The sequence below is a fragment of the Lethenteron reissneri genome, chromosome 53 (assembly GCF_015708825.2).
Source record: "Lethenteron reissneri isolate LAM-NWPU_2019-01 chromosome 53, ASM1570882v1, whole genome shotgun sequence".
Classification (NCBI taxonomy): Eukaryota; Metazoa; Chordata; class Hyperoartia; order Petromyzontiformes; family Petromyzontidae; genus Lethenteron; species Lethenteron reissneri.
This window is the reverse complement of record NC_083831.1, coordinates 1,905,477-1,927,672: the sequence shown is the minus strand read 5'-3', so window position 1 is coordinate 1,927,672 and position 22,196 is coordinate 1,905,477. Positions and strand designations below refer to the sequence as shown.

General features: G+C 52.7%; 1 protein-coding gene across 1 annotated transcript in view; it reads left to right on the top strand.

Moving 5' to 3' along the window:
- LOC133356289 (phosphatidylinositol 3,4,5-trisphosphate 3-phosphatase TPTE2-like) overlaps positions 1-15,504 on the top strand; it is a 41,159-nt gene extending 25,655 nt beyond the window's left edge. Inside the window, exons 13-18 of the mRNA XM_061573724.1 lie at positions 7,086-7,166; positions 8,426-8,531; positions 8,677-8,774; positions 9,586-9,681; positions 10,475-10,545; positions 11,925-15,504. Of these exons, the coding sequence (XP_061429708.1) occupies positions 7,086-7,166; positions 8,426-8,531; positions 8,677-8,774; positions 9,586-9,681; positions 10,475-10,545; positions 11,925-12,084 (612 nt within the window). The 3' untranslated portion in view covers positions 12,085-15,504. The remainder of the gene's footprint in view (positions 1-7,085; positions 7,167-8,425; positions 8,532-8,676; positions 8,775-9,585; positions 9,682-10,474; positions 10,546-11,924) is intronic.
- The last annotated feature ends 6,692 nt before the right edge of the window (positions 15,505-22,196 follow it).

Here is a 22,196-nt window from a genome sequence, read left to right as displayed (position 1 = left end):
CCCGCCTGGCGGAACTGCTCTACGCCGCCGCCGCTGCGTTGGAGGAGATCACGCGGCTGGGAGCTGGAGGGGCAGCGCGGGTCGACGACAGCAGCCGGCGCGCGGCGACGTTTCCCGCCACCCCGACGCGGCTGGCGGTTACATTTCCCGCCATCTCTACAGTGCGAGCGGACGGCGGGGCCGGCCCGCGTCACGTGACTGCTGAGCGCCAAGCACAAGCCGTGACATCATCAACACCGGCCGGCGCGTCAACATCGGAGCGACCGGCGATGCCATGTGCACAGCCCGCCCACACTGTATCATCGGCGGGGAGCGACGGAGAGCGATCTACAGCCACGGACGTCGCCTTGCAGCAGCGTCTGCCGCCTCTGAAAGAATTCGTAGGCGCAGACGGAGACTGGGGCGGCTTCAAGAGACGGTTCATCGCTCATCAGGAGATGGCGAACTGGACGGACGCCGAGGCTCTACGCGCGCTGCCAGCGATGCTGGACAACGACGCCCTGGCTACCCTCACCTCGGCGCCGAGGGAAAAGCGCGCCACCCTACACCTGGTGTTGCAGCTGCTGTCAGCCGTCTATGGGCCGCCTTCGGACTGCAGGCAGCTTTTCCACGATCGGCGTCGGGGCACCAACGAATCACCTCTGGCCTTCCGGACTGCTCTCCTGGCTCTAGCGAAGGCTGCTTTCCCAAGGATGGACGAGGAAGGAGTGGATGCCATGGTGGCTGAGAAGCTGCTGCTACTCGCTGATGAGCTGGACGTCAACGTCCTGGCTCAAGACGACGCAGAGATGTCGTCCCTGCTGGTCGCGCGCCACATCCACGGGGGCTTGCGGTCCCTTCGTCGAAAGGCGGCAAAGGGGGCGGCCAGCCATGCCATGGCGGCTACCGCCCTCCCATCGGAGGAGGTCTGCGGGGTGGAGCGGCGAGGGGAATGGAGAGCGGCAGCACCACAGGCTCGGAATGGACCGAGCCGCCAGGAGCAGCCCAGGACATCGGGGGCGCTCACACGCTGCTACAACTGTGGCCTGCAAGGCCACGTTGCGTCAGGATGCCGGGCTCCCCGTCAGCGCGGGGCGACACCTCGTCAGGACACCACGCCGTCTCCTCCCAAGCTCCAGCAGAGAAATACGGCGAGTCGCGGCACCTCACACGTTTGGCCCACGCACACATCCGACACACACTCACGCGCCCAACTAAACAGGGCTCCAAATTCCCCATCCGTCGCGCGCGATTGTTCGGTAATGCGGCGGGCGCTCCAACCGGGTCAGTGGTCGGAGCTCGCCCATCGTGTCGTTGCTGCATCGGCGGGATCATCGGTCGTGGTCGGTCACATTGATGGGGTAGAGGTGCGGATTTTAATTGACACAGGGGCATCGGCGACCATTATATCTGATTTAATTTATAACATCCTTCCCGTTCAAAGTCGTCCCTTGCTCCCTGTTGATGTGCCGTGCTATGCCGCTAACGGGGGCTCTCTGGGCATTATTGGCCAAATCCGCGCCACTATCTGCATTGGGGACATTAAATTATCCGGGCCTGTTTTGGTTTCCTCCTCACTCGCGGTTCCGTGCCTGTTGGGGACGGATTTTCTGGCCAAAATGCCCATCCGCATCCTTATTGACCAAGGGTGCATTGAGCTCCCATCGGGCCGACGCGTTACATTTCTGTCTTCCCCCACCACGGAGCGTCGGGCGTTTGCCACCGTGCAGGCGCTCGTCACAAAAACTGTGCGCGTGCCTCCGGGGGCTCAGATGCTCGTCCCTCTTAGGTTGCGTCGGCCGTTTAATGAAGGGGTTGCGGATCGGGGGGTCTTGTTGGGACCATCTCGGGCCGGGGTAAATGGACCAGATTTGCTCGCGGCTCAGACCATGGTGAGAGGGGATGGGGACCCCTTCATTGCAGTCCTTAATGTGGGATCGCGAACGGCCGTGGTTCCTCAAGGGACCGTGCTTGCACACGCAACGCCGGTACCCTATGAGGAACCACTCGTGGGTCAGGTATCCACCGATCCTCCGTCGCGACCGCATTCGGACTGTGATGACGGATGGCTGGATGCGCTTTGCGCGGGTTCAGTGGACCTGTCCGACTCGCAGCGCGCGCAGCTGCGAGTTCTTCTGAGCGAATTTGCTGACGTTTTTAGTCAACACAAATTTGATATTGGTTGTACTAAATTGCTGCGACACCATATTGACACGGGTGACAGCGCGCCAATCCGCCAAAATCCCTTTCGGTTGAGTCCCGCCGAAAAGGATCATGTCAAATCGGCTGTTGATGACATGCTAGCCGCCGATATCATTTCCCCTTCCAATAGCCCGTGGGGCGCGCCGATCGTTTTGGTGAAAAAACACGACGGCTCACTGCGGTTTTGTGTCGACTTTCGGCGTCTGAACAAAATCTCTGTGGTAGATGCGTACCCGCTTCCTCGAATGGATGAGTCGCTCGATGCCTTGGCGGGGGCGCGATTCTTTTCCACCCTCGATTTGCTATCTGGATTCTGGCAGCTTCCTCTGGATGACGAATCAAAACCTAAGACTGCTTTTCGGACACCGCAAGGTCTCTTCCAATTTAACCGCTTGCCGATGGGTTTACATTCTGCGCCGGCAACTTTTCAGCGGTTAATGGAATTGGTCTTGGCAGGGTTGCAATGGGATTCGTGTTTGATTTACTTAGACGATGTCATCGTCTTTAGCAAATCCTTCGAGGAACACCTCCAGAGGTTGCGTGCTGTTTTTCTCAAAATGCGGGCTGCCAATTTGAAATTTAAACCACAGAAGTGCCATTTACTCCGCGAATCGGTGCGATATTTGGGTCACATTGTTGGGCGCTCGGGGATATCCACTGATCCCGCCAAAACGGAATGCGTCAGCTCCTGGCCGACTCCCACCTCGGTGGGAGAGGTCAGGAGTTTCATTGGGTTCGCGTCGTATTATCGGCGATTTGTGGCTGACTTCGCTACGATTGCGAAACCTTTGCATGCCTTGACGTCCAAGGGAGTCAGGTTTCATTGGGGGCCGGAGGAGGAGGCTTCTTTTCGCGCCCTCCGGAATGCTTTGGTGGGGGCTCCGCCGTTGAATTACCCGGATTTTTCACAACCCTTCTTGCTCGATACAGATGCAAGTAACACGGGCATCGGGGGCGTGCTGTCCCAGCTCATTGGGGGCGTAGAGCATGTGGTGGCTTACGGTAGTCGGGTACTGTCTCCAGCCGAACAGCGGTACTGCGTTACCCGTCGGGAATTATTGGCGATTGTTTATTTCATTCAGCAGTACCGCCCGTATCTGTACGGTCGGCGGTTCACCGTCCGTACAGATCATGCGGCCCTACAATACGCCCTGCGGGTTCAACAACCATCGGGCCAGTTGTCTCGATGGTTGGAGATTCTCCAAGACTATGACTTTGTCACCACATATCGTAAGGGTCTCCGCCACACGAACGCTGACGCCCTGTCGCGATTGCCACCCACTTCGGAGTGCGCGTGCCTCTTGGGTTCGGGGCGTTGTAGGTCTCCGAACGTCACCACCGATTCGGTCCTCGTGGCCGCTGCCGATGCGCCTTCGGTTTCGGGTCCTATCGAGCAAGAAGGGAGGGATTCGTTGCTGGGGTTGTCGGTCGCGGAATGGGGTCGCCTCCAAATGGAGGACACCTCCCTCCTCGCTCTGCGCCGTCGCGCCGGGGGGGTTGGCCAGGGGGTGAAAAACGTTGACTCGTGGGGGTTGTTCCAGGGACTTTTAATGCACTGGGATGGTAAAACCCGGCGCCAGCGGCTCGTGGTGCCTGCTGCTTTAAGGGGTAAGGTGGTATGGGCTGTTCATGAGCGGCTTCTGCACTTGGGGGTTCATAAGACCTTTGCCACGCTCCAGCTAGATTTCTTCTGGCCGGGCATGGAAAAGGACGTGGGGGATCTCTTGGGGTCGTGCACGCAATGCGCGCAGAGGAAGCCACCTGCTAGGGGGTCCAACCCTCCGCTGCAGTCCATAAAAGTTTCCAGGGTTAACGAGCTCGTCGCTCTGGACATACTTGGCCCATTTCCCGCTACACCCAGGGGCAATAGGTATTTACTAACGGGGGTTGAATACTTCACGAGATGGCCTATGGTCTGGCCCCTGGCGAACCAGTCGGCAGCAGCCATCGCGGAGGCCTTTGTCCAGGGCTATGTCCTCGACAAGGGTGCTCCGGAACGGCTGCTTACTGACCAGGGTAGGAATTTTTCTGGTAAACTCCTACGTGAGGTGTGCGACCTCTTGGGTACGGAGAAGGTTCGGACCTCTCCGTATCACCCACAAACTGACGGGATGGTGGAACGGCTGCATCGGACCATCACGTCCATGCTGTCCCAGCAGGTGTCGGTATCCCAGACGGATTGGGACCTCCGCATAGCCGGTGTGTTGCAGGCCTACAGAATGGCTCCCCATGCGGCCACCGGATTTTCCCCTTTCTTTTTAATGTATGGGCGCGAAGTTAACCCTCCTGTGGCGACCCAGCTGAAGCTCTCGGTGCTCCAGGCGAAGTCTAATTTGTCCGAACACGTTAAATTTAACATCGCTCAATTGTCTGAGGCGCGGGAAGCGGCCGTGCAAAATTCTGAACTCCGCCAGAAGGCGAACGAGAGGCTTCGGTTGGGGCGGGTGCAGGTGGTCAAATGGGTACCAGGGGACAGGGCGTGGTTGCACTGTCCTCAGGTGCCGCTGGCAACCTCGTCGAAATTGGTACGGCCGTGGCGGGGGCCAGTGGAGGTCGTGCAGGTTTTGCGGCCGCAATGTGTTCGCGTCAAATGAGGGAGGCGCCGGTGGTATGTGCACCCCTCAAGGTTAAAACCATTCGTCACGCCGCCCCGGGGTTCACACACACACACGCATGGCCAAACGTGTGAGGGTGTCGCCGACTCCCCGTCGTCGCTGCACTCGCCTAACCTGACGCCAACTGTTCCGTCCCCAGGTGAAACAGGAGTGACGGGCCCACGCCCACCAACCCCTCCCGGAGGGGTCGGGGGTCACTCGGCAGCGAAGCCTGACCCTCTTGCACCCGGACCGTCAACAACCGTCACTGAGCGTGCCGGGACGGGCCCTTGTGACGGACCCGCCGCGAGAACGCGCGCCAAAACGCGCAGACTTTTGTGAGGTCGGCCGTTGGGGGGCCTTGCGGACAAAAGGGGAGGGGTGTTGTGAGGTCGGCCGTTGGGGGGCCTTGCGGACGATGGGAAAGGTGGCGTCCGGAGTGTATATATATGTTGGTTTTGGGGTGTTATCCGGGGGGGGGGAGCGTCGGGTTATTTTTTTTCTCTCTCTCTCTCTTCCTCTCGTTGTTCTTGTTAAAGTTTTCTTGTTCTTGTTAAAAATTACGCGAGGCACACACACGGGGTTTTTGTGAGGGATGCACCTTTATTCTGATTTTTTTTTTTGCAGCCGGGGACGGCTGCGAGCTGTACAGGGGGGGGTGATGTAGAGGTGTAATTGCGCATGTCTACGAATGTTGAGGTGTGATTATGCATGGCCACGGATGGCCAACAAACACAAGGGGCGGGGTTACGGCCGTACACAAGGGTGGCGCTCGCACCGACGTCCGCATGTGTATCCCCCACGGGCCCCCCCTTGGGGGCAAGTCCTATAAAAGGTGATGAGCCGAAAGGCTCGGGAGTCGGGACTCAGCTATAACCAGAGAAGACGGAAGACCTGCTAGTGTAGGCCCCAGAGCTCCCCTGGCTCGCTGTCCTTATAAGGGCCGACCAGGGCAAGCCGGTGGTGTGGCCCCGAGAGCCCAGACGAAGCTGGTCTGGTGACTCAGGGAGCCGGGATCCCAGCTTAACCAAGCTGGGACAGATAGCCTCCCCTAGTCCCGTAGTGGAGGAATTGGTATAGGTTAGAGGGGTTAGCTGTCGAGAAATCCCTGTAGCCCAGTGACCTGTAAATAACTGTGTTGGTGTAATAAATAAGTGTGCCTCCGATCCTGTCGTCAAGCCTCCATATACTTACTACATGTGTATAGTGCATTGTGTGTGTGTGCATTTAGGTGTGCACGTGCTGTGTGTGTATAGTGCATTGTGTGTGTGTGTTTATGGGGGTGTGTGTGCTGTACATGTATAGTGGATTGTGTGTGTAGTGCATTGGGTGTGTGTGTGTATATATAGTGCACTGTGTGTGTGTGTACAGTGCATTGTGTGTGTGTGTGTGTTTTGTGTGTGTCGTAAACATCGCCACTAAGGAGACAAAGGCGGCCGGGCGTGGTGCTGGCCACCCACCCCCTCGTGTGCCGTGCCAGCCTTCATAGGTGCTCGCTAACAGCACTTGCCCCAACAGTCTGTTACTGCTATACGGAGGATCTTTGTCTTTGTTGTGTTTGTGTGTGTGTGTGCATTGTGTGTTTGGGTATTGTGTAGTTGGCACAGTAGAGGTCACAGGTGGTGCATCGGCCAGTAGTCATCTCAGTCAGTCGACCCGTGGCACCTGGGTCTTTCCCGTGACCTCCTGCCAGCGGGCGTTCGACACTTCACGTGGCCTTAAAGTGCACTTGGCCTGGCACAAGCGCCGTGGTGACGTCACCGCCACTTAGTTGCGAATGGCGGTTGTTGTATTGTGTGTGTGTGCATTGTCTGTGTGTTTTGGTGTTGTGTGTATTGTGTGTGTTTGGGTGTTGTGTGTGTGTGTGTTGGGTGTGTTTTCGGTGTTGTGTGTTGGGGTGTTGTATGTGTGCGTTGTGTGTGTGTTTGGGTATTGTGTGTTTGTTTGTGTGTTGTGCGTGTTTTAGGTGTTGTGTATTTGGGTGTTGTGTGTGTATTTTGTGTGTTTGGGTATTGTGTGTTTGTTTGGGTGTTGTGTGTGTTATTTTGTGTGTTTGGGTGTTGTGTGTTTTAGGTGTTGTCTATTTGGGTGTTGTGTGTGTGTGTGTATTGTGTGTGTTTGGGTATTGAGTGTGTATTTTGTGTGTTTGGGTATTGTGTGTTTGTTTGTGTGTTTGTGTTGTGTGTTTTAGGTGTTGTGTGTGTTTCAGGTGTTGTGTGTTTGGGTGTTGTGTATTTGGGTATTGAGTGTGTGTATTTTGTGTGTTTGGGTGCTGTGTGTGTGTTTTGTGTGTCTGCGCGGCGCACGCAGGCGAGTCTGGATTACTTTGGCGAGCGCCGCACGGACAGAACGAAGAGCGTCAAGTTCCAGGGCGTGGAGACTCCGTCCCAGGTTTACACGAACACAGAGTACACGGCACAAAACCCACAGTGCGTGCGTGTCCGTGTGTGTGGGGTGGTCAATGTCTGGTGAGTGCGTCTGGTGAGGTGTGAGCATCAGGTGTCTGGTGAGTGTCTTGTGGTGAGTGGTGAATGTCTGGTGAGTGCGTCTGGCGAGTGGTGAGTATCTGGGCACGGTTCCGAGCACCCCACCCCTCTCGTGTGCCGTGGCGACTTAATAGGTGCTCGCTAACAGCACCTTGCCCGACCGCCTGAATGGCCGCTCGGAGGAGGTGGCGGTAGTTGTGTCTGGTGGCTGCAACGCATCGTGGCTTCCTTTCCACGGTGCTGCGCTGATTTAATGTGTGGTACACTGTAGACCACGCGATTGGGAATGTCGTTCTCAGCCCTGATTAACTACGTTGCACTTTACACAACGTAATTGGACATTCCGTCTCGGCCCACGCGCGCGCGTGTTCTCCTGCCGATGGGGGCTGCCGGAGCCGGCTATCAGGCGGTGCGAGGCGCGATAATTACTGCCCCGGCGTGAGGCGTGGCAGCTGGCGTGATGGACGCGCATGTCTCCCGGGCTGCTCCACACGCGGTCGCACGCGGCCACACGTGTGATCGCGCGAGAGCACGCGAGATCACGCGAGATCACGCACGAGATCGCGCACGAGATCACAAGCGATTGGACGAGATCGCACATGATCACAAGTCATCACAAGGGATCCAACGTGGTTGCAAGCTATCGCGTGCGGCCACAGGCGATTGCACGCAGGCACAAAGCCAGGGTGTGCGAACACACGTGATCACATGATCACAGGCGAGCGCACGCACTCACAGGAGATCACACGTGATCGTGAAAGATCACAAGTGATCGTAAAAGATCACACCGTGATCAAACGCGGCCACGTGCGGCACTGAGCTTCCGGCACCAGGGAGGACAATCAATCAACCGGCGTCGCAGAGCGGTGGTCAGGGCAGTGGTTGCCGGGATATGTACCACTAGGTGAGGCCTTAATCATCTAGACAGAACCCTGTGACTCTCCTAGTTTTCCTACTGGGTTGTCCGCCTCCCGCCCGGCTGAAAGTCGTCGGCCATCAGCGTCAGAGATCGTACGTCTACGACTCGTGGCTTTCATCCGTTCTTCCTGACGCAAAGCCGAACGCGACACCGGCGGCCTTCAAAGTTGTTCCGTCCGTCCGTGCGCGCTGGAACGCCGGCGCGGTCACGGCCTCGCCGCTCACTGGGGCGCGCCTCTCGCTCAGAGCCGCTACGTGGGATACTACGAGGCCATCAAGAGGGAGCACAACCGGCAGCTGCCCCCCGCGAAGAGACTCCTCATCAAGGCCTTCGTCATCCAGGCCATACAAGGTGGGGTGCGCGGCAGAGCCACGAGACGAACGGTGGACTGACAAGGCGCTACGGCCGGACACACGTGGGAGGAGTGTGTGTGTCCGTGACCCGTGCCACTGCCCCCTCGCGCTGCCCCCCCCCCCCACACCACTCACGCACGCAGGGGTCGGTCGGGGCAACGGCAGCGACCTCAGCGTGGAGGTCATCGTGGACAAGAAGGCGGTGCTGCTCGCCGACTGCGGAACGATGCTGCACTGCAAGGTGACGCCCGAGGCGCCGGGGGTTACGGGGGGGGGGGGGGGTACCGGGGTGACTGGGGTGACCGTGGTGATCGGGGGAATCGGGGGGGATCAGGCTGATCGGGTAGATGGAGAGACAGGGGGGATCGGGGGGGGGGGGGCAAGAGGGATCTGGGGGATCAGAGTAAATGGAGGACCGGGAGGACCGGAGTTCGGGTGACTGGAGGGACACATTCGTTTTGAGCCTCACATTTGCCCCCCCCCCCATCCCCTCGCCCAATCGTGTTTCCGTCGCGCTATCGGCACGGGACGGAGGGGGGCTTCTGTCTCGGCGATTCGGGGCAGCCTCCTCTCGTAACCCAGCCACTCCACCGCCTCATGCAGCCCACCCGGCCTCGTCGCTCCACCGTGGAGCCGTGCTCAAAGGGGAGACCGCCCTCCACGGTCTCCAAGGTGGGGCGGCCGCGTGACTGGCGTCTCCGCGGTCTTCGCTTGCGCTGCCCCCGCTGGCACGCGCGAATACGAGACGGCGCCACGTCAGCGTGCCGAGCCGCCCGTGGCCGCCCGCCGAAACCCCTTGTGCATTACTTGTGATCTCGTCCAATTGCTTGTGATCTCGTGCGCGATCTCGTGCGTGATCTCGTGCGATCACACGTGAGATGTCGTGAGATCGCGTGCGACCGCGGACAACCTCCCGTAGGGCCGGCGCTGCTTTGCTTCGTCTGAGAACTGCCCACAGAAGTGGATATCGCAGAGCTGCGTCCGCGAGCAGCACTCGCCCCCCGCCGGTCCGGTTGGAGACTGTCTGTGCCTTTGCGTGCGCTGCGTCTCAGCTGTTCCACGATGCGGCGAGGGACGCGGTGCGGATCGGACTCGCCCCGCCGCTGCTCGTGAGCGGGGACGTCAAAGTTAAATTCCACTCGTCCGCGGTGAGAGTCACGACGACCACCCCCCCCCCTCCCCTTCCCTGCGTCGTCACCACTGCCGTAACCCAGCGCTGCGGAGGCAGCGGCGAGCGGCGGTGGATCACCGCGCAGGCGACGGCGACGTGAGACTCCCCTACCCTGGCGGGCTCGCCAGCAGAAAACTAAAACTATTCACTTGAACTATTTTTAAACTGTTTTATTTTACCAGGTGAGGCCCCACTGAGCTACGTAACTCTTTTTCAGGAGCGACCTGGCCACCGCAAATGATAGCTCAATTCAGTGGCTTATCATCATCATCGCGTGGAAATTTATAGCAGCAGCCAAATACTCTAAACGCACGATGTTGTTACTAAATGTGGAGGGGAAAAACCGAAGGACCCAGAGAGAAATCCACGCGCTCATGGGGAGAACATGGAAACTCCAAATATACAGCAGCAGGCGTCAGGATCGGGATCAAACCCACGACCTCCTGCACACCAGGCGAGGGAGATAACATCTCACCACCGTGGACGCCACGGTGGCTGGGAGACGTTGTGAGAAAGCGGTACAGCACAGCAAAGTGCGGGGCGACATCTGTCCCTTCTGTACGGGATAGAGTGTTGCCCCCTCGCATGCGTGGGGTTCCTCTGGGCAGCTTCGGTCTCCTCCCGCATGGATAAACGCTCGCCAAATTTGCTGAAACATCTTACTATGTAGAGATCTGCAGAGCAGTTGTTGGCGCCGGCTCAACGCCTGGCTTACAGTCTTACAGGGGTGCGGGGAGGAATGTTTGTCTTTCTCTATTTGCGGCACGCAGGGCCTGGCTAAGGGCTATGATGACTGCCCCTTCTTCTTCTGGTTCAACACGACGTTCATCGAGAACTATCGGTACGCTCTTTGTGCACACGCTTTAACAGACTGTTGGGGCAAGTGCTGCTAGCGAGCGCCTATGAAGGCCGGCGCTGCCACACGAGGGGTTGGGTGGGTGGCCGGCACCACGCCTGGCCGCCTTTGTCTCCCCGGTGGCGATGTTTACACACTGCCCCAGGTACTCATTTGAGGCTGAGGCGACCTCGAAGATGCCCAGGACCGGTTCAGATATTCGTCACTGGGTGTTGGCAGTGAGCGGGAATCGAACTCGGGTCGCCGGGTTCGTAGCGCAGCGCGCTAACCGCTACTACATACCACTCCCCACACACACACACACGTGTACATACACACGTGTACACACACAAATGCATATACCCACCGTGTACATGCAAGAATGCACACATGCACACGCGTACTTGCACCTCCGTATGTATGTACATACATACGTCGCCCATTCACTCACCCACTCACCCGCTCACCCATCAACTCACCCACCCACTCACTCAACCCACTCCCACACACGAGTAAACAGCTGATTAGCATCGGCCTTGCACCCTTTCCCCACCCAATGGCATTGCTCAATACAACACCACCACCACCACAGTGTTTAGGATCTGACACAATTGACGAGGTGGGGGTTTGTTTGTCTCAGAAGAGGCGAATGAAGGACTTCACTGGGCAGCAGAGGGTGGAGGAGCGACGCTCACAACAGCGAGCGGAGCGCCGGGTGGATAAAACGCAGCTAGTTGGTACAGTAGGGGGGGGGTACAGCTTGGAGCATCTGCCAGTTGTCTCAGTCAGTCAACGCATGGCACATGGGTCTGTCCCGTTACCTCCTCCTGCACCTAGCCTGGCACAGCAGTCAACCCATGGCATCTGGGTCTGACTCGTGATCTTCATGCCAGCAGCGAGCCTTCCACACTTCATGTGTTAAGCTCAAAGCGCACCGAGCCGAGCACAAGCGTCGAGGTGATATCACCACCGCTTCGTGGCGAATGGTGGCTGTTGTTGTGTGTGTGTGTATTCAGCTATTGTTGTTGTGTTCTTGGTTCTTTCGGTAAAGTCACGTAGAAGGGAAATAATAAAGACAGTTCTGTCTTCACCTGAGGACGGCGGCTTGTGTTGTGGCCGAAACGTCGAGAGAATTTTATTTTATAATGTTTATTATTATTTTATTATTTCCCTTCTAAGTGACTTTACCTGAAAGAACCAAGAAGACGAATCCCTGCAGTCACGAAAGCTTTAAATCGAAATTTGTTATTGTGTTGTTATGTTGTGTGTTCAGGTTATTGTTGTGCTATGTGTATGTTCAGGCTGGTTGTTGTGTTGTGTTGCTGTGTTGTTTGTGTGTTCATGCTGGTTGTTGTTGTTGTGTTGTTGTTGTTGTGTGTGTCCAGGCTGTTGTTACCACGGTTCGAGCTGGACAACCCTCACAAGCAGGCCACGTGGGCCACCTACCGGGAGGCCTTCTCCGTGGAGGTCGTCTTCTCGGCACCGGACGAGCCCGGCGCGGACATGCAGGGGCCCGCACAGATCGACGCTCAGGAAACAGTGTGAACTCCATCTCCGTGCGGGACGTCTCCCCGCCACCCCCCCCCCCCCCACACACCGAGCCACACAGCCCACTTGTTGTACGGACAGCTCGTGTGCGGCGAGACAAGTTACGCAAGTTGATCGGAATATTCGCAGGAGAGGGGGGATCAAATTCTGCACTTGTCGATTCTTGAATTCCAACGAAAACATTTTCAATCACTTTCGGCCGTTCATAATTAGAGAGAGGTTTTTTTTGCGTTGGGTTAGATCGCGTGAATATAAATGTGTCGTTAAACCTGCCACTACCCGACGCGGCCAATTAGGTAAGGTTTAATCTAGATTTGAAGCTTTCGTGATTGCAGGAATCCATACTCTTTGGTTCTTTCGGTAAAATCACGTAGGGCATAAAATAAGATGGATACAAATTGAGCAATCATTGGAAGGATGTTATTAACCAGGTTAAACCCTAACTGCATTGTAGTGGTTGTCGTCTATCATATCTGCCGGGTACTACTCTATTTTTCTGAGTTAACTTCCCCCCCCCGCATCCCCAGCTCTCTCAGGCCTCCCACTCCCAGCCCTGCCCACTCCCCCCCCCCCAGCCTCACGTCCCTCTCCTAGCGTCCACGCAGCCCCCCCCTCTCCCTACCCCCACCCCTCCCTCTCCCCCCTGGCTCCTCCCCCTTTCTTACCTATATAACCTCTTACCACGGCAACTCTCTCTGCCACTTCAGCAAAAACATTTCTTGCTGTGGGTTTCCCACCTGATGATGATTGCTTGTGTTGCAATCGAAACGTCGTAATTTATTTTTATTTTATACCTACGTGACTTTACCGAAAGAACCAAAGAGTATAGGTAAGGTTTGTCACTCTTTGGTTCTTTCAGTAAAGTCACGTAGATAGAAAACGAATAGATCACGACGTTTCGATCGCAACACAAGCGAACGTCTTCAGGTGAGAGAGAGAGAGAGAGCTACTGAAACGAGGTCTTATATAGGCCTGAGATGGGTGCAGCCTCAGGGTAACAGGGCGGGGCTAGAGATGGTCTGCCTGAGGCTGTGGAAGTGGCCATTGTATTGTGAGAGATCAGCATGTCAATGCACGAGCTTAGTATGCCGCAGCATCGGTGACTTGCCTAGTATGCTACTCGTTCGGCATGAAACCGCTTGTGTGTTGGAGAGTAAAACCTACTACGACATTTCAAATTCGAGTACCGTGAAGTTTCGCTGGTAATTACAACAACAACAATAAGAAGAAGTGTCACAGCCATAGAGTTTTGGAGGAATCCCCCTCCTGTTTCAGTCTTAAATAGAGGTGGGGGTACATGTGATGGCTTCAATTGTTAGCCAATCAGGAGGGAAGACCAGAGGGGATTAATATATCTATATATATAAAAGTCAAAAAAATTTCTGTTTGTGTGTGGCTTTGTTTGTGTTCGCGCGCTTGCGAGCAATTTCGCTCTCCAATGGTGATGTTTACGTAAAATAAAAATAGCCAGGCACCACGCCGTAAGCCCCGCCGTGAGCAAGCGCTATTCCTTTTTCACATCCGTCAACTTTAAATTAGTTTAATGATCGATTTAGTGCGATTTGTGCGCCTTTTATTTATTTACGACGCATGCACGACCATACCAACTCACGCGCCTTTGGTGGGGGGGACGGCCCATGCCAAGTCGCACGCCTTCGGTGGGAGTGAGGGGGACATTTTCTTTTGCGTTAAAAAAGCTATAAAACTACACTAAACGCTGACGTTAATTATTCACTGTGTGATGTCCCCCCCACCCCGATGCGTGTAGTTACTACTACTATACTTTCGATAGATGCTACCACTATAGGTCCTAGATATTACTGCAGAGCGGCCGGGGAGATCGTGGCTGGGGGGGGGGGTCAGGGGTAGCAGCCCAGCCCCAGCCTGCCAAGGTGCCACCTCGGCTGGCTGGACAATCTAGGTGAGGCCGGAGGCTCTACACCAGACTAGGCCTCACCAAGCCACTCTGTCAGGTGAGTACTTTGTGCTATAGAGTCCATAAATACTGCTATAGAGTCAGCATGTACTACTATAGTGATAGCAGGTACCACCACGGTCGGTATGCACTGCTGTAATCATAGCAGGTACCATTACAGTCAGTACACACTGCTGTTACATTTTAAAGAGTAGTTTTGAAATGTTTTTTTGGCCCAGTCAACGTCGGGTATATAAGCTAGTGTAGTCATAAATTACAATGGATATCTATTAATGGTTGGGGCATTCACAGTTAATCAACATACATAATATATTTACACTACGTATACATTTGCGTGCATATTGTGTACGTGTATTACATACGTACATTATGTGTGTACATTTTTGGTGCAAAAATCGCCATACCTGTTATTGGCCGCTTACAGTTAATCACCATTGACGTATGGTAACCCGTGTCGACATGCAATTAAACAGCGTAGTATTACTTGATAATGCGCTTTCAAGCATCACTCAGCCTGTAGCTATCAGAACGGTCGGCATAGTTTTTTTTTATTTCTCTCAATTTCAATAGATTCTCCAATTAGCCTTGTGCATAGTCGTAAACTGGTTTTGCACAAACCTCATTGTCGTCAAAATCAATTTACGTGACCTCGTGTTGGGCACACTAAAATTAAATAACCTCGCAAAATATCGAAATGTGATGTAATACAACACAGACCGACTCTCTGTGTTGTATTACATCACATTTCGATATTTCGCGAGGTTATTTAATTTTAGTGTGCCTTTCTCCTAATTTTCAAGCTTGTGTGCCGCGCCACGTCGTCATCTTACTTGCGCAGCAGCAACACGTTGCCGTACACTCATTGATATGCTAATTTTCTCTGCCCCCTCCCTCTCTCCGTCCCCGCCCCCCCTCTCTATATTTAAGGGACCGTCACAGAAACGACCCCTCTCTCTGTGCCGATATGTGTCCTCTCTCTGTGTGTCCTTGTGATGTCTGTCTGCTTATGTCTGTCTATAGTTTTCTATTTCGATTTTTATTGCTATTTATTTTATGCCTGATGATGATTGCTTGTGTTGCAATCGAAACGTCGCTATTATTTTAATTTATTATTTTATTTTTAGACGTGACTTAACCGAAAGAACCAAAGAATAATACAATGTTTAAGCTAAACCAGCGAAGACCGAAGACCGTCTAGCTAGAGCCCTGGACTCCCCTGGGACGCCGCCCTTGTCAGGGCCGCGCAGGAACGAGCCAGCGGCGTGGTCCCGAGAACCAGAGCTAGTGCTCTGGGACTCCGGGTACCGTAGCCCGACTTACCAGTGTCGGGCCAGTCAGCCTCCCCTAGCCCGTTAGTGGAGGACTAGGAGGTAGGTCAGAGATAGCTAGCAGTGTATTCCCAGCTAGCCGGGTGAGGGGGCCGATACCCCCTCCAGTATTGTATGTCCGCGGTTGTGACAACTGTTGCGGAATAAATACGTGTGCCTCAACCCCGGGTGTCCAAGAGTCCTCAACGCTATTACACATGTGTGCATGTGTGCAAGTGCTGCGTGTGTGCGTTGTTGTATATGTTGGTTATCAAAATTTGTTATGCTGTATGCGTGCGTGGGTGAAATTATTATGTTGTATATGTGGGTTATGAATATTCAGTGAAAATAATAATAATTAAATGAAATTTGGCCAAATGTGTAATTATCCGGAAATATGTTAATTTATGTAATTATGCACATTTTAATTATGCCAATTCGAGAGGTAATCGTATTAATTATGCGAGTGGGTGTAATTATGATAATGCAAGTCGTTATGATAACCAGACCCCGCCTCGGTGACGAGGGTGGGTTATCGATCGGAATAAGGCACTTAATCGTATGCAGTTATGCAGGTGTGGTGTAAGTATGCAAGATTAACTTAGATTAACTCGGCATCGTTGTCTAGGTTCGTCTCATTCTCGCTTTAACATTCCCAGAGTGTGTATTCGTGGTTATATTTTAGGTCCCCGGTTCACCCCGTTATCGCTTTAACATTTACTGAGTATGTGTTAGTGTGTTTATTAAGGTCACCAAGTTCAGATCTCAACGCAGAAGCAGATCTTATGCATAGATTTCAGGAAAGAATCACACAACCACTTCTGTATTGATCAATTTATTACTAATTCAACCTTAACTATGATATAGTATGCGAACTCTCAATCCCGGAACGTCAACACGGCATCAATACAGTATCATCAACGATTGTCTGATTTCACTTTGACAACGGCACATGGATCCCGCATAACGCGATGGTTGTTAGTGAGAGAGAGAGTCGTTAAAATATGCAAATACTATGCTAAGAAAACCTTAACGTTAATGAATGATTATACTCAATTTTGTTCACGCAGTACCGCACTCCTTATTGATCATACGCAACCCTTATCACGTTGTTAGCACCTTGGGTCACGGGACAGTTGAATATTCTGTAGAGGATGCGAGTACGTGCGGCGATTATGACTGAAAGATACTTGAAAGATTATACGGCGATAAAAAAAAACACAATCAAAAACAGTTATTATTCTTAAAGGCACCAATCTCAACAGATACATCGGCAGGTTATCTGACAACAGAACGGCTCGGAGTAAGGGCCTGCGACGGTGCTCCTTTTCCGAAGATCGTTATCTTATACCAAGTTTACTAATTGGGGACCAGATCACCTGATAAGGATCCGGTGGGCCACCACTCCCCACGTGAGCGTGGCTCGGCGGAAGGAGGTGCCAAGAATCAGTTCGTATTGATGGATCTGTTGGGAATTTATGCGATTAAGAGTACAGCCCACTAAATATTAAAGATAAAAATTACGAATACTCTTATAAACGACGGATGGCCATCACTCGGTCTCGTTGTGATGCCTTCCCAGCCACGGATGGCTTATGGGTTCGAGTGTGTTTGAGTGGTAAGAGTTGTCTTGAATAGTCAGTGTTCGGAGTCGATTCTTTATGTCAAACAGACGCCTGGTGGTCGTGTGGTGAGGGGGCGGTGCGCGTCATACGTATCAGTCGCTCCCCTGTCACCGTGGGGAACTGGTTCGGATGCCCGTTGATACGCTGTCGCAGTTCGGAACCCGGTCGGTAGGTGGCGCCCACAACTCGCTCGCAGCGTGCAGTGGTGGGGTCGTCGTGTGCACGGAGCCTCGTCGCCAAACCGCGACCCTCACCACTCCGGCGGCAGCAGAGACCTCCGACTCGGCAGAGGTTGACCCACGCAGGCCGAGTTGAGCTGTCAAGCGGGTCTTGCCCGCCTGCAGAGGAGATGAGGAGCCGCTTGAGTCGAGCCCCGAGAGCCGGCTTTGGTAAGCCGATCGAACTCGGCTGAGTCCCAGACGAGCTGAAGATGAGTCGAGCCGACCCGCTGGTCGCACTCGCTCCTGAGCCGACCCTCCCGGTCGAGCTCGCTCCTGAGCCGACCCGCTGGTCGCACCCCCCACGTGAGCCGACCCGCTGGTCGCACTCCCCACGTGAGCCGACCCGCTGGTCGCACTCATTTCCAATGCTCAGGATCCTTTCCTTTATGCCGAAAAATCCCCCTGGATCCCGCCCACAAGGGGGGGCTTCTTTCGATTTTTGCTGTGTCAGGATCTGTCCGTAGGCAGGTGTGTCCATGTGTGTGTCCGTACGTCCGTATGTCCTTGTGTGCATCACTCACGGTATATTCCGTTGTCACCCTCCCTCCATAAAACCCACGAGCAAACAATCAGATGTTACAAATTGCCTCGAAGTCGTCTCTCTGTCTGGGTGCAATATTATCTCTTGTCTGGCCTTCTTCATGAACCCAAAACACAGACGTTACAAATCGTCTCATAGGCGTCTTTGTTCGTGTTGCACAACCTGGAGGGAGGGGCAACACTCTCTCCGACCCGGCGCACAAAGAAATGGTTAAAAAGTTTTAAGTTAACATTTGTCCCTTACTATTTCACAGTTATGATTCTGTATGTAACCTAAGGTCTGTCGTTTCCCATCGTGGTGCTTGACTCAAGTGGAGGTGTTTCCCCGAGCGTATACACACTCCTATCCCGCGCTGCGGGGATACAAAGACGGCCGGGATCTCCCTTTCTCTCCGACCCTGGGTTTAACATCGTTTTTTTTTATTATGTATTTATATTTGACCTGGTGGTGATTCATCCCGTTATCCTGGCTTTTCCATAAGTTTTACTTTTGTCTTTTCATGCATGTGCTTATTACTATTAATTTATTTCCGATATCTTAGGTTAAGGGGTAAGTTTCTTGATCCTAGGAATTCGTATTCCTTGGTGTCTGCATGGTTATATAAGCGGAATATAGTTTACGGTGAATAGCGTTAACATTGATGTTATGTACGATATTATGTATTGTGATGTCTTTAACTTAACTTGTTTGTCAGGGCTTTACTGACACGAAGTTGCATTCCATAGCCCCGCAGTCTTTGCCCCACCCTATCTCTGCTCGCCGTGGTTGTTGCTGTCCAGCTGACGTCGTTAACTCAAGGCCTCATTAATTTCCGTCACTCCTTGTGTGTGAGGGCGGTTGAACCTTGGAGTCAGTTCTGGTTTTTGTCTGCCTGCTTCTTCTTGTGTCCCCTGACCTCGGGAGTTATTATTTCTACTTTTTATGGCCTGTCGAAGCCCGACTCGCTGTTGCTGGGCTGGTCGTTCCCGGCTTTTTGCTTACGTTTGCAGTTCGCCGTGCTCTTAATTTCCTTCCCTCTTCAACCTTATATCGACTATTCGCTCCTGTCTGGGTGCGATTCAATTTTAACTTAGGAAGGTTCTGATTGTCATATGCTTCGGGTCGAGTTGTATAGAAAGTATTAAAGTATGGAAATAACATTTCATATTGACTTAATGATGGTGATGGTTCAGTAGGCGTAACTTGTGGCCTGGTTTAATTGGAGTGGGTGTGAATATCAATAACTTTAGCCTACCCTGTTGTTAAATTCCGACTTTAACGTTACTTTAATAGCAATACAGAATAATTGAACTTTTTGTCTTAACTAGGCGAACGCGAACTTCTGGTGACCCCCGCAGCCTTGTTGTTCAGCTGGGTCTGCCTCCTTGAGAGATATACACCACTCTTATTCTCGTCCCACTGTGGCCATCCAACCTTCTGCTCTGGGAGTGTTATTCTTAATTTCAGGTCAAAGGCCCCCTCACGTTCAGACGTGCAGGGTTGTTTAAATCAGCTCCCTCCCCTGTGCACGTGTTCCAACTAGCTCGGAATCCCTAAACACACAATCAGTGATGATTCCTGGCTTTCTGTGGTTGTGATTTAGACAAAGGCGCCTCTGTTTTCTTCCATTGCCTTTGAGTCGACACTGCCCTATTATTTGCCCATGTGCTGAGGTCATAGAATTCGTTTTGACTTCAGTAATATTAACATTCAGTATTGGATTAGCAAATGGCAATGGTTCATTGATGTAGCTCGCAGCCTGGTCTCCAATTTGAGCGAGCGCGAGGATCGATACTTTAGCCTACTCTGTTGTTGAATTTCGAATTTTGACGTTACTTTAAAACCATGCAGGATGGTTGGGCTTTTTGCCTTAACTATGTCTGGCTGACACTCCCACTGTCTCTGCCGCCTGCACGGGTGACATGTGCCCGTTCATCAGGCCTTATCTTTCCTTGAAGCAAGGTTGCAAATTCTGCCATCCTAGCCCTCCTCCAGTTCATTACTTAACAACACCTGGTGTTTTGCAGTTTGCTGCGCTTTGGTGTGTTTAAAAAAAACAAGTAAAAAGATAATATATAAAAATCATCAAATATTATTAATCTCAATTTTGGAAGAAGGGTTAGTATACAACATTCCGCCCTTTTAAAAATGACCAGTGGTCAAATGGCCACGGGTTATTTTTAAAAAAATATGTATACCCTTCTTCCATCATGAACCATCGATTGTCCTCAAGTTTTGCTGCTATTCCTTACAACGCGCGCGTACGTGTCACAACTTAACATGGTTATATGTGACAAGAGAGAGGAAAAAAAAAGGAAAAAAAAATTCTAAAGGAAGGTAAAACGATAAGGGAGGGAAAAATTATTCTATTGACTACGTGTTATAGGAGATATCGTTAAAAAGATAGTTTCTACGGTTATTCTTGGGTGGCATCATCAGGCCTTGGCTCCCTTCTAGCTTGGCAAGGTACGTTAGCAGGAGCGTGAGCAGGAGGGCTGCCATTCTCTGGAAAACATGTTACATATTATTGTAGTGTGATAAGCCCATTAGTTTAGTTCCCCCCCCCCCTTTTTCCCACCTTTATTTCTCATCTTGCTCCACCAGCACAGGGTACGGTTTGATTTGGTTGATGTGCACCCACTTGTATTGCTGCTCTCTTCCTGTCTTTGTGATTTTTAGCTGATATACGACTGGGGACATTTTGTCAACAACCTTGTGTGGTCCTGTCCAGGAAGGCAGGAATTTCCTGCACTTCTGTTTTCTTTTCTCGTAATTGAGGTACCACACCTGGTCTCCTAGCTGGTATTCTGCGTGGCTGGCTTTTTGGTCATAGTATGCTTTGCTCCCCTGAGCCTCTACTTGCAACTGGTCCCTGACCATAGCGAATGTGCTCTGTAGGTGACTATTGAGTCCCGTCAGGTATTCAGTTGGCGTCATTGCCGTCGGGGTCTCGTCCTCCGCTGGGACATATAACAGGTGTACTGGGAGGGTCATTAGCCTCCCTGTCATGATCTCGAAGGGTGTCCTGCCTGTAGCTCGGTTGGGTGTGGCTCGCATGGCCATCAAGACTAGGGGTAGTTTCGTATCCCAGTCGCGGCCCGTGGTAGACACATATTTCTTTAGGAGGCTCACGATGGTCCTGTTGGCTCTTTCCACCTGTCCTGAGGATTGTGGATGGTATGCGACATGTAATTGTCTTTTTACTCCCAACATCTTCCACACTTCTGTGATGACCTCGGCTGTGAAGTGGCTTCCTTTGTCTGAATCGATCGTTGACGGTAGGCCCCATCTACTGAATATTTGGTTGATCAGTAGGATAGCGGTCGTTTCCGCGGTGTTGTTGGGTGCTGGTAAACACTCTGTCCATTTAGAGAATGCACAGGTCACAGTTAGCATGTACTTGTTCCCTTTGGTTGATCGGTTGACAGGTCCTATCCAGTCGATTTGTAGGTTGGACCAAGGATAATCTGTTCCCCTCCTCTGTAGGGGTGCCCTATGCTGTGAGGTCGTTGGCTGGTACTTACAACACACGAGACAGTTGGACACATGTTTGTGTATGTCTTCCCCCATTTTTGGCCAGTAGGCCACCTGTCGCAGCATCTGTCCCGTATTCACCTCGCATCGGTGGCCGCTGCACGGTTCATTGTGGGCGTGTTGTAACATTATTTCTCGATATTGAGAGGGGACTACCCATCTAGGTCGACCGTCTTTTTCGTTTGTGTATACCAGTAGCCCTTTTCGCATTGAGAACCTTTTGATTTGGCTATGCATGATCTCGAGCTCTTTGTTGTCATTCAAGTTGTCAGTAGTGATTGGTTTTCCTGCTGGATCTTGGATATGATCGGCGAGTGTCTTTAGTGTTTCGTCCTCTTGTTGCATTCTGATCAGGTCTTCGGAAGGCTGGGCACTGTTCAATTGGGCTCTGGTTCCAGCTTCTGCCGGGTTCTTCCCACTTCTTGTGACCAGTCTTATCACGGCGATGTCTTGGTTCGTCGACTCTTGTTGTCCGTCTCTGTCGGTTTGGTCTTCTAGCTTCCACGGGGTGCCTTCCAGGCTTCCCACTTTTGCTATGGCATCTGCTTGGTCGTTCCCAGTTTTCTCTTGACCAGGTATCTTGGAGTGCCCTTTGACTTTCTTCCAAAATATCTTCATATCCTTGTTCTGAACCATCTTATCTATGGCCTCGAATAGTTCTCGATGGTGAATTGGTTTATTCCTATGGTTCTTCATCTCGTTTTTTTTCCATATGGGTAGGTGGTGCAGGAAGCTGTGCTGTACGTAGTTGGAATCAGTGCACACCACCATGGTCCGTATTTGGTTATCGGATGCCATTTGGACAGCGATGTGTACCCCGACCAACTCTGCATACTGGTTTGACTTTGGTCCCCAGCTGAAATCCCTCTTGAATCCCTGTGAGTGGGCCAGTTTCCCAAATGACTCCTGACCCAGCGTGAAGCTTGTTCTCCTTCATCTTGGAGCATCCATCGATGTATACCACTG